The sequence below is a fragment of the Pimephales promelas genome, chromosome 21 (assembly GCF_988280905.1).
Source record: "Pimephales promelas chromosome 21, fPimPro1.hap1.1, whole genome shotgun sequence".
Classification (NCBI taxonomy): Eukaryota; Metazoa; Chordata; class Actinopteri; order Cypriniformes; family Leuciscidae; genus Pimephales; species Pimephales promelas.
Genome location: NC_142789.1, coordinates 26,688,507 through 26,701,953, shown reverse-complemented (window position 1 = coordinate 26,701,953; position 13,447 = coordinate 26,688,507). Strand labels below are relative to the sequence as shown.

Sequence of the window (13,447 nt, the reverse complement as noted above, 5' to 3'; positions counted from 1 at the left end):
CATTCTTTTTGTGAGGTGCAACATATTCTATACAACACCGTCTAGCTGAAGGTCACGAAACTGGATTCCGCAAACAACCTTTTTGTTGCGGAGACTCCAATGCCAAGATCTTGTAACGAGAGCAGTGCGAGGGCCAAACAGACAACGATAACACACACACACACACAACTCAAACACACCAGAAAAGAAGTTTCCTTTGATTTCCGACACAATAGTCTGACCACAGTAGACTCACTTTATTTAGCTAATATATCTCTATCTATATATCTACTATTTATTTATAAATAGGCACTCGCCACCATGTTGAGACGTTACGACAAATCTGCGGTAGCTCCGCCAGTACCTGGTGGGACGGTTCGTTTAAAGGAGGAAGGACATTCCCTTTATGGTTGGACTGGCCTTGTCAAACGACATCTTGACACAGTTCATTTTGTGGGACATACAACTACAACCTGTAGCAATTTCTTGGGAGACCATCTCAATCATCTTCCGAAAAACTCGTATGATGGCGCCATGGATGTAGTTACAGATCAGTTGATGTCTGAAATGATTGAACCCATGGCTGTCTCCATCTCTTTTGGGCCTGAGCACCAGTTGAAGCACCATAAGAAACGTTCCCTGTTGTAAGGGGTGGAGGTGCATAGGTGCATGAGAGCTAACACTCAAACCAGGCTTGGGGTGGAGCACAAGCAAAGAGAAAGGGCAAATTCTGCTAAGCATGGTGTATGTTATGTGCGTTATAATTGGTGAGACGAAATGAACTCTGCATAGAGTAGACTTCCTCCGAGGGTCAACTGAGGTAACTCTAAAGACGTGATAGATGCCACCTCTATGAGGTCCAATATTCACTAAAGAACCAACAATGGAGGCTAAACGTGGCACAGAGAAATTACATGAGTATTCAAATCTAAGTACATATATGTATAGCACATGTAATAAAACCTAAACAATAGAAGGCAGGCAACAGTTGCCCTTTTTAAGATTTCAACTGCAAATGCAGATGTGATTGTAAAAAAAAAAAGATGGTATTATTTTACATTGGGTTTTCACATAAAAAGCAGAGAAATCAGGCTTGAATAAGTGCAAGCTGACTTGTTGCCTCGTTGAAGAGGTGGAGCTAGATCTGAGTGGGCGGGGCAATGTGCTGAAGGGGAGGGGCCAGCTGGATTCATGCACTGGTCGTATGTGGAAACCAGACAACAAGGAGCAGCTGAAGTGACTCATTTTGATTTGAGCATTGATAGTCTTCAAGGCGAATGTCTTTAGAAAAAGGGCTGCACCAGGAAGTGACTGCGTTTGTTCAGTCCAGACTTCCATTTATACTTTTTTTAATCATCTGAAATAAAAACAACAAGACGGAATAATTATCTTTAAGACAGTGTCTCTTATGCTCACCAAGGGATGCATTTATTTGAGCAAAAAATACTGTAAAAGCTAACAAAACAGTAACATTGCGAAATATTCTGAATAAAACTGAATTTTCATCATCATTACTCCAGTCTTCAGTGTCACATGATCCTTCAGAAATCATTCTAATATGCTGATTTTTTGCTCAAGAAACATTTCTTATTTTCAATGTTTAAAACATTTGGGCTGTCTTTTTTAAATCAACTGAATGCACCCTTGGCTGAATATGGAAGTATTCATTTCTTTAGATAATATTTTTTTATATAGTAGTGTATGTGAAATTTGTAAATGAAATGGTTTTATTTCAGACGGACACAGTTAGTAGTTCTGTTGTTGAAAGTGTTTACCTGCTCAGGTGGTCTTCTCCAGCTTTGGCCCTCCCACTCACACTAATGCTCCGCCTCTTTCCTTAACGCATGGAAATAAATGGCCCCATCGAAAAGAGTGAATCTGAGTGTAGGTAAAGACTGGCCAAGTGAACAATGTAGAATTTCATCTGTATGGCATGGCTGTGCTCCTCCATTAGTGACTGAATTGTCTGAGAACATAAGGAGGAACATAATCACAAATCACTTAATCCACAAAATGTTTGACTTTAAACCAGAAAACTCACATCAATCATCAATATCTCACCCCCCAAAAAAACATCATCATAGCTTTGGTATGGTTATGCCCAAATTCCTTCTTCATCATCCTTTGAGCCCAACGTATATCCAGAGGTCAGCATGAAATGAAGAGAATTAGATGAGTTAAAGGTGAAAGAGCAGGTTGTATATTTCGTGAATGTTTTACAGTGAGTGACTTGTGCAGTAGATTATATACAGATCCATCGCCTACTGAATAGACCAAATAAATCTAGGGAGGAGATGATACTATCATCTATTGTGATTTCTTGAAAATGTCCCGTTCCTGTCTGTACATGTATGAACGTGCAACGGGAGTCAAGCCTGTATTCTCTTATTAGTAAACAAAGCGACAGTGACATCTATAAAACGAAAAAAAGTTTTATCACGACAAGAGTCCAATCGAGCCATGAGTCCATGTGTCAAACACAAAACTGACGTGAGCAGGTGTACAGGTGTGAGTTCGGATATAGAATCAACTGTGTGTGTGAACGTAACCAGACTCAAATTCAGGACAAACAACCGTATTCTGCTGCTGTGTGAATGTGGCCTTAGTAGACTGTTAGGGGATAGGGTTAATAGAATAAGTTGACATGTACTTGCAAAGTTACTTACAGTCAGTAGAATGTCAAAATAAAGTGTTAGTAGATATTAAAGGGATAGTTCACTTTGAAATTGATTTTTGGTATGTTTTAGCTTACCTCAAGGGCATCCAAGATGTAGGTGTCTTTGTTTCCACAGCATTTTCAATTTTCAAACCGTTCTTGTCTGTCAGTCCTATAATGGGCTAAACACGTTTAGATATCAAAATCGTCTTCCATTGCGATTTCCCGTATATCTAAATATGTTTAGTGAAAGGAAAAACTTCCGCGTAAACAATGCGTGACATAGACGCGCGAGAGATCACTTCCGGCGTAACGTCTGGAGACGGTTCAGTTCGGTTCAGTTGGACATCTGATTCAGATCAGTTCGACAGTAAAACTATATAAATACTAGGGGTGTAACGGTACACAAAAATCACGGTTCGGTACGTACCTCGGTTTTAAAGTCACGGTTCGGTACGTTTTCGATACAGCAAAAAGAAAGAAATGCCAGAGAAATTTCCTATTTGTTTAAAGAAAAAATATTTTTAAATAAGTGTGAGTTTTCCTAGATCTTGAAACTTTCAGGTTTATAAATGGGGGTCATCTTTGAAGGATGAACAAATAATGTTTTGGTCATCACATTAAAAATAACATTTAAATATATATTTATTTATATAATATTTGAATTTTGAAGTGCTGGAGAAAGATGTGTGAAGTACTTGAAAGCATTTCACCATTCCAGCCAAACTGGTTCCAGTTAGTGTTACTATATTAAATCCATGGTGAATGTTGCTGGTCTGTGGACGAAAGTATTACTAGTTCATTCACGGCACAATGTTTCTCCTGGTTTCCATGACAGCGCTGTTTGATCTAATAGAGATCTACGGTTAATAACGGAGAAATGTGAATGCTTCTCACTAGATCTCGCAGCGATGTTATTACCTCAGTGGCGAATTCAAATGTTTTCTTTACCGGATCTCTTAGCGTGGTGTGGTAACAGTGTTGCTTGATCGAGATCGGCTCGCGCTGCACAGATGTTGCTAGTCCGAACTGATAAACGATCCGTGAAGCACATAACGAGGAGCGCAGTTTCGTTCCGCTTGCCATTTGATGTTGCGCAACGTTGTGTTGGCTGCGTCAGCACGAATTATGCCGGCAGGAAAAATGGTCCAAGCAATCGTTCGGTTTGTATGCCTACCGAACCGGAAGCCTCGAACCGAAACGGTTCAATACGAATACATGTACCGTTACACCCCTAATAAATACTGTTCGTTTTCTCACACAAACCGCTCGTTTCGTGTCTTAGGCCATCAATGTGTACTTACATTTACGAGTCATTAAATCATGTTTAATCTGGACTTCTCTGTGCATGCTCTTTGAGGTGGTGACCATAGACCTCCATTATAAGACTGACAGACAAGAACGGTTTGACCTAAAAATATCAAAATTGAAACTACTGTGGAAACAAAGACACCTACATCTTGGATGCCCTTGAGGTAAGCTAAAACATAACAAAAATTAATTTCAAAGTGAACTATCCCTTTAAGCAGACAGTCTGCTAATACTCGAATGACCGAGTTGGCATGGTAGTTGTAGTAACAAAGTCTAAAGTGAACTATCGAAGACATTACCGCGTAACAAAATGACCAAAACATACCACATACATTAATATTAAAATAGAGACAAAATCATTTGAATATAAAGATAGATGAGTTACCGACCTGGTCCGGGGCGGGGCGGTGTCCGGGATGAGGCGGTCCACGGCCTGGACCCCGATGGTGTGGCGGAGGGTGTCGAGGGTGTGGGCCCTGTTGGCCGGGGTGATGGGGGTGCTGCTGTGGGTGGGGGCCCTGCTGAGGCGGTGGTCCGTGAGGGTGCTGGGGGTGTGGATGCTGCTGCTGCTGCTGCTGCGGAGGGACCCCGGGATGAGGGTGTTGAAGGTGGGGCGGTTGAGGTCTGGGCTGGTGCGGGTGTGGGCCAGGGGGTTGTGGGTGCTGGGGGTGTTGCGGGTGAGGGTATTGAGGCTGAGGGGGCTGCTGTGGGTGTTGTTGGTGGTGGGGAGGAGGCTGCGGGTGTTGGGGATGGGGCGCATGTGGGTAAGGAGGCTGGTGTGGGTGCTGGGCCTGTGAGTGTGGGTGCTGAGCCTGTGGGTGCTGAGCTTGTGGGTGTGGGTGCTGAGCCTGTGGGTGTTGGGCCTGAGGGTGCGGGTGCTGGGCCTGTGGGTGCTGGGCCTGAGGGTGAGGGTGCTGAGCCTGTGGATACGGAGGCTGGGGTTGGGGTTGAGGATGAAGGGGTTGAGGCTGCATGTGGGGAGGTGGAGCGTGAAGGTGGTAATGATCATCCTCGTAGTTGTCGGTAATCAGTTTCATTCTGCTCTGTGTCTAAAATGGATAGACAAAAGAGAGTAAGCCACAAGCAACATATACCCATAGACTGATCACGGAATGGAAACACATCTCTAAACAGCTTGTCCAAATGTAATCAGTTTGCTTTGACAATGAAGTACCAGAAAACAAAGTTGTTTTTACAAGGTATTAGGTTGCAATGCCTCCTAAGGAAGAACAGAAATTTTTCTTATCATTTCTTTCACTCACTCATTCCCAACCGGCAAAGTTGGTACTGTCACAATTGAAAAAAATTGAAAAGTTGGAATGAACAATCAGCACCAAATCGGCCTTTTTTCCCTTCAATTTATTGCCTGAGTGTATATGTTTAATTTTGTTGGCTATTTTAAGAGTTAGATAACTTATGTAATCATATAGAAATGGATGGAAATAGATTAGAGCAAATATTTAAAAATTCAAAATCAATTAAATCCATTAAATCCATTGGTTACAGGGCATTCAGAAAGTATTCACAGCGCTTCATTTTTTCCATATTTTGTTATATCACAGCCTTATTCCAAAACGGATTCAATTAGTTATCGACAAACAATACCAGATAATGACTAAGTTAATTTTAATCTTTGCAAATTTATTAAAAACAAAAAATGAAAAGATGGAGCCTACATATTCACAGCCTTTGCAAGTAAATGTTGGTCTAATTATTTTAGTGTTTCTATGCTGTTTATGTGTCAGAATATATTATCATGTAACATAGGCTATAGACTTATTTAAAAAAAAAATTAGTAAATGGACTTAAACTTCCAAAAACATGCAGAGTTCAAATATTTCGACACGCAAAGTGAAGCATTGTGAATACTTCATGGATGCAATGTATATCATATTCTAAAGCTGCATAATATTGGGTTAAGACATTGTGATTTTTTTTTCAATATATATTTTGAAAAAAAAATACAGGAACGTCATGACATATATTTATTTAAATGGTAACACTTTACCATATGGTTTCATTTGCTAACATGAACTAACAATGAGCAAAACATTTGTTACAATATTTATGAATGTATGTTTACGCAAGTTAATAAAAATACAGATGTTCACTGTTTGTTCATGTTAGTTCACAGTGCATTAATCCATGTTGTCAAATACAAATTTTGATTTTAATAACATTTTAGTAAATGTTAAAATTAACATTAACTAAGATTAATAAATACAGTATTGCTCATTCATAGTTCATGTTAGTTAACTAATGTTAACAAATAAAACCTTATTGTAAAGTGTTACCATTTAATTAAATCACAATCTTTGCGATATGCATTCTGTGTGCATTCTCAATATATTGTAGATGCTTTCAAAATGATTATTCATTTCTCATACAATGCAATTTAATGGTGTGATGCCTGAATTCACTAAAAATAAAGTACATTATAGTTCTATAATATCACCCATTTAACATTTATTGGCCATAAAATACAAATAATTATCCACTTGTCAACATCGGACATGATTTTAATATCCGTGCAGCTCTATGCCGTCTTAAGACTATGTGTTACTAAAAGGGCATAAATTCACTGACATGTTGTTTGAGCTGATGCATCAGCCTGTCCTTCTCTCTTTTCAGGGCCAGCACTTCCTCTTGTGTCTTCTTCTTATTGGACGATGACAGCTCCAGCAGAGCAATGTTAGCATCCTTCTCACTGATAGCAGCGAGCAGAGCCTGTTGTCTGAGAGGAACAGACAGTCAATGCATGTACACTAAAGGACATTTCAGGCATCAAAAACGTAAGATCCTGTTGTCTGATCGCAAGGATTCTTACTTCATCTCCAAGATCTCCTCGAGCTGTTTTCTGCGCTCCTGTCGGAGGTTGGTCAGATGGCCGTCTCTCTCGGAAAGAGACTGTTGGGTGGAGGACAGACGCTGCTTGGTGGAATCCAACTCCTGCCTCGTCTTCTCCAAAACATTCAGCAACTCCTCCATCTGTGAAATGAAAAACGTCAACGTGTCCAGGAAAATGATGAGAAAACCTTTTGTTTTTCTAAGGAAATATAAAGGCATCATCCATTCACACAGGTAGAAATCTCTTTCACACACACACACACACCTTTGGGTTGTCCATTGGATTATCCTTGCGCTGGTCTTGCAAGATGTTACCAGGGCCTTTCTTGTCCATCTGAGGGCCAAGCTTGATGCCTGGGCCTTTTTTATTTTGATCCTTGGTTTGCCTTAAAAAGCATACAGTGTGTCACCTGAATAGTTTATGTTATAGTCACAATCACAATTTACCATTTAACCAATCTAAATATGATCTCAATTAATTATCATATTGACGTTACGTTGGCCCGAAACAGTAAAAAATATTTTCTTACTCAGGATTTTTGTCTTGTTTTACAGTAAAAATCAAGATACATTTACTTGAGAAGCAAAATGACTTTAAAGAGAAATTAAAGGATAGTTCACCCAAAAATACAAATTTTGTCCTTCCACAACTGTATTTCTTTTGCGGAATACAAAAAAGAACGATATTTTGAAGAATGTTGGTAACCAAACAGTTTTATTTCCCACAACAACAAAAAAAAAAAAAAAAAAAAAAACTTTAGATTAATGTATAAAGTTAATATGTTCTAAGAAAAAAATAGTCAGTGCCAGTGGGGTAACAAAAATAACCTTAATTCAGAGGCAGATATATTTTCTTCTTTTAAGCATAAAGTTAATTTTGCTCCTTTTTTTCAGAATAAAACTTAATTACTTATGTTACTCATAGTACTTATATTACATTTTGCTTCTCAAGTAATTAATCTTGATTTAAGAATGTTCAGATATTTATATTGTAAAAAAGAGCTCTACTTAAGCTATACTTAAGAGATTTTGACGTATCCACTTAAAATAATAATTTTTTTTTTTGCGAATGCCATTTTGTTTGATACTTCATTATGTAACATTCAGACTTTTTAAAGTGCCTAAACACATTTTAGCATCAGTGTATGTGTGATTAGTAAGTGCAAATAACAATATAACACCATGAAATGAGACACTATACACACTATATTCAACTGCGAGAAACACGATAGTTATTATCACGTGAACGAAACGCGCTTGGTTATTGCTCAGAAGGGAGGGTGGACACCTGAGGAACACCCAACTTACCTGGGAGCAAGACTGGCGGTGGAGGAGGAAGAAGAGGGAGGAGGGATGCAGGAAGGGCAGGAACAGGAAGGAAGAGAAGCGAGACACAGCGAACAGGAAGGAAAGGAGAAATAAAACTTCAGAATTATCAGAAACGAAGCAGAAAACAGCTGGAAAGAGTCAAGAGAGAAACTAAGAGCGGTTTAAAACGGCTCCTAGATCAACAAGACAGGATGCAAGACGCTATCATCTCAAACCATCACTGTCAGTGGTTAACCACTGGGGCCCGTGAGAGTGCCAACATGCAGCAGCTCAACCAGCCGAGCCACAGTGAGGGGTCGCGGGGGGCAAACGGGGCAGGAGCGCTCAGGCATGAGGGTGCAAACCTACTTGAGGAACACCAGACCCTACCTAAAGTACCCAGCTCATTCACAGAGCACATCGGGGCCTGCGATGCCGGCCAACGTCTCATGCGGGACAGTGAGACGGCCGTTTTGGGGGGAATTTGGCAGGCTGAGGTGGGTGGATCATTCAGAAGAGTGAGAGCGAAGGGGGGAGAGATGATGTTAGGAAGCAGAGAGAGGAGAGGGGATGCAGATCAGCGTGTGAAATGGGGGTTCAAGGGTCAGGAAACGGGGCTCCGCTGCTTGCCAAAGCCCTCGTATGCCAGCAACACCAAGCGGCAAGCACAGAGATCACAGAAGCGCGTGTGTATGCAAAATAGAGCAACAAATGCAGAACATATTAACATGTCACATAAGCAGGGTGGAATACAATACAGCAATATAATAGCATTATTAAACAAATTCATGAGGAAAAAAGTCTAATTTCAAGAATAGTTCACCTAAAAATAAAAATTACTCTTATTCATGTACAATATTTCTTCATCATTAATTTTCAGTAAGCAATAACTCAAATTTATAACTCAAACTCAAACATATGAACTTCTGCAGATATTACTTTCTTGTTATAAAGTTACTTAATTTTGTAAAAAAAAAAATTCAACTTCTTGCCCTTGAAAACTTATGTCATTTGGCTTCTAAAGTGAACGTATCTTGATATTTCAACAGCTCAACAGCATGAGGGTGAGTAAAAAATGTTTACTTTTTTTTTTAGGTGAACCATCCCTTTAATCTTGGTGCACTTTCAAAGTATGACTACACATTAACAGGTTGCCATGCCAACATCAACACCACAGAAACATCAAGTGTGCAGTTATCACACATCTGACACAATGTGAAAACAAAAGTTTTGTGCTGCTGAAACAGAGGAACCATTTTGATTAAAACTGTGAGATATTGCAAATTCTATATCAACTGCTCCAAAACACATTATAGAACAGATATAATGATAAAAAGGAAAACGTGCACTCTGGTTGATGTAAGCTCTGTTCCAAAGCCGAGTGAGATGCCTACCTAGGCAACATATTTTAGTCACTATAGGTGCGCTCATTAAGAAAGTACTATTTAAAGCAACTGTTTTCTATGTTAATATTTTTGAAAATATCATTTATTCCTGTGATGCAAAGCTGAGTGCTGCCTACGTATACAGTGAGGCATCTCACAAGAGTTTAGAAGAGAATACATGCACAAGAGACGGCATTCACAACCACAAAACACATTTTCTGAGCTGTCTCATTCCACTGATTTTTACATCAATGCAATCTGGCACATAATTACAACATTATAAGGAATAAAACCATCCTTTCCTTTGTTAGAAAAACCAGTGAATGAGAGACAGCCGTGCAACAGCGACATCAAGGCGTCAAACAGCCACACAGATAAATGCAGCCGAGCCGTGGTGCCAGGACAGAGCACTCACTTTCCCAGGAAGTCCCACATCATGCCCCCAATCTGCTGGGGGGCAGCGGACACAGAGGGGGGAGGCTCAGAGGGGGCTCTGCCACCAGGGCGGGGCGAGGGGCGGGCAGCGGGGGGAGGGGGGCTGGGCCAAAGTCAAGGACGGATGAGTTATGAGGTTATGGATGGAGGTAACATGAATGAAGAAGGAAGAATGATAGGACGACAGGACGAGACATGACGATAGATAGATAGATAGATAGATAGATAGATAGATAGATAGATAGATAGATAGATAGATAGATAGATAGATAGACCGACAGACAGACAGATAGATAGATAGATAGATAGATAGATAGACATGACGATAGACAGATAGACATGACGATAGATAGACAGACAGACAGACAGATATTACGAGACATGACGATAGATAGACAGACATGACGATAGATAGATAGATAGATAGATAGATAGATATGACGAGACATGATGATAGATAGATAGATAGATAGATATGACGAGACATGATGATAGATAGATAGATAGATAGATAGATAGATAGATAGACAGATAGATAGATAGATAGATAGATATGACGAGACATGATGATGATAGATAGATAGATAGACATGACGATAGACCGACAGACAGACAGACAGATAGATAGATAGACATGACGATAGACAGATAGACATGACGATAGACAGACAGACAGACAGACAGATATTACGAGACATGACGATAGATAGACAGACATGACGATAGACATGACGATAGATAGATAGATAGATATGACGAGACATGATGATTGATAGATAGATAGATAGATAGATAGACATGACGATAGATAGATAGATAGATAGATAGATAGATAGATAGATTTACATGACGAGACATGACGATAGATAGATAGATAGATAGATAGATAGATAGATAGATAGATAGATTTACATGACGAGACATGACGATAGATAGATAGATAGATAGATAGATAGATAGATAGATAGATAGATAGATAGATAGATAATGACGAGACATGACGATAGATAGATAGATAGACAGACATGACGATAGACATGACGATAGATAGATAGATATGAAGACATGACGATAGATAGATAGATAGATAGATAGATAGATAGATATGACGACATGACGATAGATAGACATGACGACAGACAGATAGATAGATAGATAGATAGATAGATAGATAGATAGATAGATAGATAGATAGATAGATAGATAGATAGATAGATAGATAGATAGATAGATAATGTTTAATTTCAATAGGTTAAAGACAGGAGTTCATTAGCCAATGACAGAAATGCAGAAGAGTTGCAGGACAGGAAGAACATGAAGATTGACAAGAAAATATGAACAAGAAATGAGTGTTTTATGACAGAAGACGAAGGATCATGGAAGAACAGGAGGAAGAGAAAGAGGTCGGAAAAAGAGAAAGACCGAAAGACAGAACAGAGGAAGAATTGGCGAGACGGTAAAAAAAAAACAGAAACACACATGGTTAATCAAACCACATTAACACTGAAGCATGAGCGTCAACTGAGAAAAAGCAAACAAGACTTTGAGCCAGAGCAGAAGAACCGAGGAACTGAACTCACTGTCTGTGCCCAAAACTATTATGAAGGCTGTTCACACTGACAGTGATTTGTATTGCTTTTTTATTATAGAAAAAGAGTTTGTGTGTCAACTGACCATTCGCAGGTAGCTTTACTTGACAGGTGATCTGACCAATCATACTTTGTCATCATCCGCCATTTTGTCCAAAGCAACATAAACAAGATAGGCCTAATTAAAAGTGCATTAATGTATATATTAATTATAAAATTATAGTTTATATTATATATAAAATTATTAAGTCATTTTTAATGTTATTTAATCATTTTTATTTTATTGTTATATATTTATGCATAAAATATCCCTTTCACTGGTAGCATTATAGCATTACTGCTTATTTCCATGAAATGCTTACTTTCTCAACTTAGTTGCGTCAATGATTTATGATCACTTTCAAATTGCTGTCAGTGTGAACGGCCATTTAGGATGATGCACAACCTGAACACACAGGAGTAGCATGGACCTGATGTCTTAAATGAACTACTCAACTAAATGGAATCATTTAAAAGAAGAGATACGGAGGCTGTTGTACGATTACGAACATGCCAAAACACACACAGTTTTGTCGGGAATAGTAGTCTATGAAGAGAGGCACAAGCTTGATATCAATATTCAGAACGTGTCAGAAACGCACAGAATGCTGATGACCTCATGAATGCATGATTCCAGGAAACAGCATAAATATTTGCAATCATCATCATATTTCCCCTGTAGGAGATGCATTATTGACGGCAGCTCGGTTTGTACCGCATCGATAACAAAACAGCCCTTGACATCAGCATTTTGATGTTACATCCCTGCAGAATTGTGTATTTAGCAGTACAGCAGAAACTGACAACTGATGCTGTCAAGGCCTGAGATAACGGCAAAACTGTTAAATCTTATATTTACACTACCAGGGAAACATTAAAACACATTTATTCATTGTTTATTTACTACTTTCCACATTTTAGGATAAGAGTAAAATCATTAAAGGCAGGGTAGGCGATTTATTGCAGAATTTCGTCTATTGTGCTGGTTGAAAATCTCTTCACATCCTGCTAGCAATAACTAAGCTAAGTGGTCTGGTCTAAATGTATTTATATATTGTCTGTGGAAGGTGTAGGACCATAAAATGTTCTTCCAATCATTGCATTTAGTCCGAATGCGATGGCAGTCAGGTGGTCCAGGTCAGTGCTCTTTATGTTCATTATTAATGTAATGTTATGAGCTTTGAGACATGAGGAAGTTTAAAACCATCTCTCATCATGTGATGCTCTGCAAACTCTACTGTGTGCGTTCATGTGTTTTGGAGGAGGCGTGGCTTTGTAGACGCTCTGAAATGAGGGTGGGATCGTATGCTTTCAAAGCTAGCTTGCTTTTGCTAGCTGCTTCGAAAATTGCCTACCCGAGTCTGAAACTATTAAAAAACACAAATTGAAGTATGAGTTATGTAGTTATGTAAGTCACCATGAAATCAAAATTGCAGATTCGTATTCGTTTTTATGGAATTTTGTAGTATTTATTGTAAATTGATTTATCAGTGCACATCATTTTTTAAATTCATGTGTTCTCGTAATCTTTAATCAAAATAACGTCTCCTCCCTCTTGCAGCGACATCTCTTCTCTTCTCTGATGAAGTGTTAACTGGCGCGAGGGCGGGGCAACCTGTCACTCACATGAGAACCACCAATAGCAAACCACAACCATCCAATCAATTCCCAAAGGACAAAATCAAGATTTTCAAGATTTGTTATCACAACATTTTTTCTTTTGTCAAATCAACTTAAATAATTTATTTAGTTGAGATAACTTATTATTTTGAGTTTCTGATGATTAAATCAATCTCCTTCATTGTATTAACTCACTTTGTTCAATCTACTTAAAATTAAGACAACCCGGTTACTTACTTTTTTAAGTTAAACCAACAATATTTTTTTTTACAGTAGAC

General features: G+C 38.9%; 1 protein-coding gene across 1 annotated transcript in view; it reads right to left on the bottom strand.

Annotated features, from left to right (window-relative positions):
- Nucleotides 1-1,760: 1,760 nt before the first annotated feature.
- Nucleotides 1,761-13,447, bottom strand: part of LOC120480639 (ELKS/RAB6-interacting/CAST family member 2) — a 54,238-nt gene continuing 42,551 nt past the window's right edge. The window contains 7 exon segments of the mRNA XM_089125305.1: nucleotides 1,761-1,831; nucleotides 1,833-1,945; nucleotides 4,336-4,995; nucleotides 6,533-6,680; nucleotides 6,774-6,934; nucleotides 7,059-7,179; nucleotides 8,102-8,113. Of these exon segments, the coding sequence (XP_088981431.1) occupies nucleotides 1,792-1,831; nucleotides 1,833-1,945; nucleotides 4,336-4,995; nucleotides 6,533-6,680; nucleotides 6,774-6,934; nucleotides 7,059-7,179; nucleotides 8,102-8,113 (1,255 nt within the window). The 3' untranslated portion in view covers nucleotides 1,761-1,791.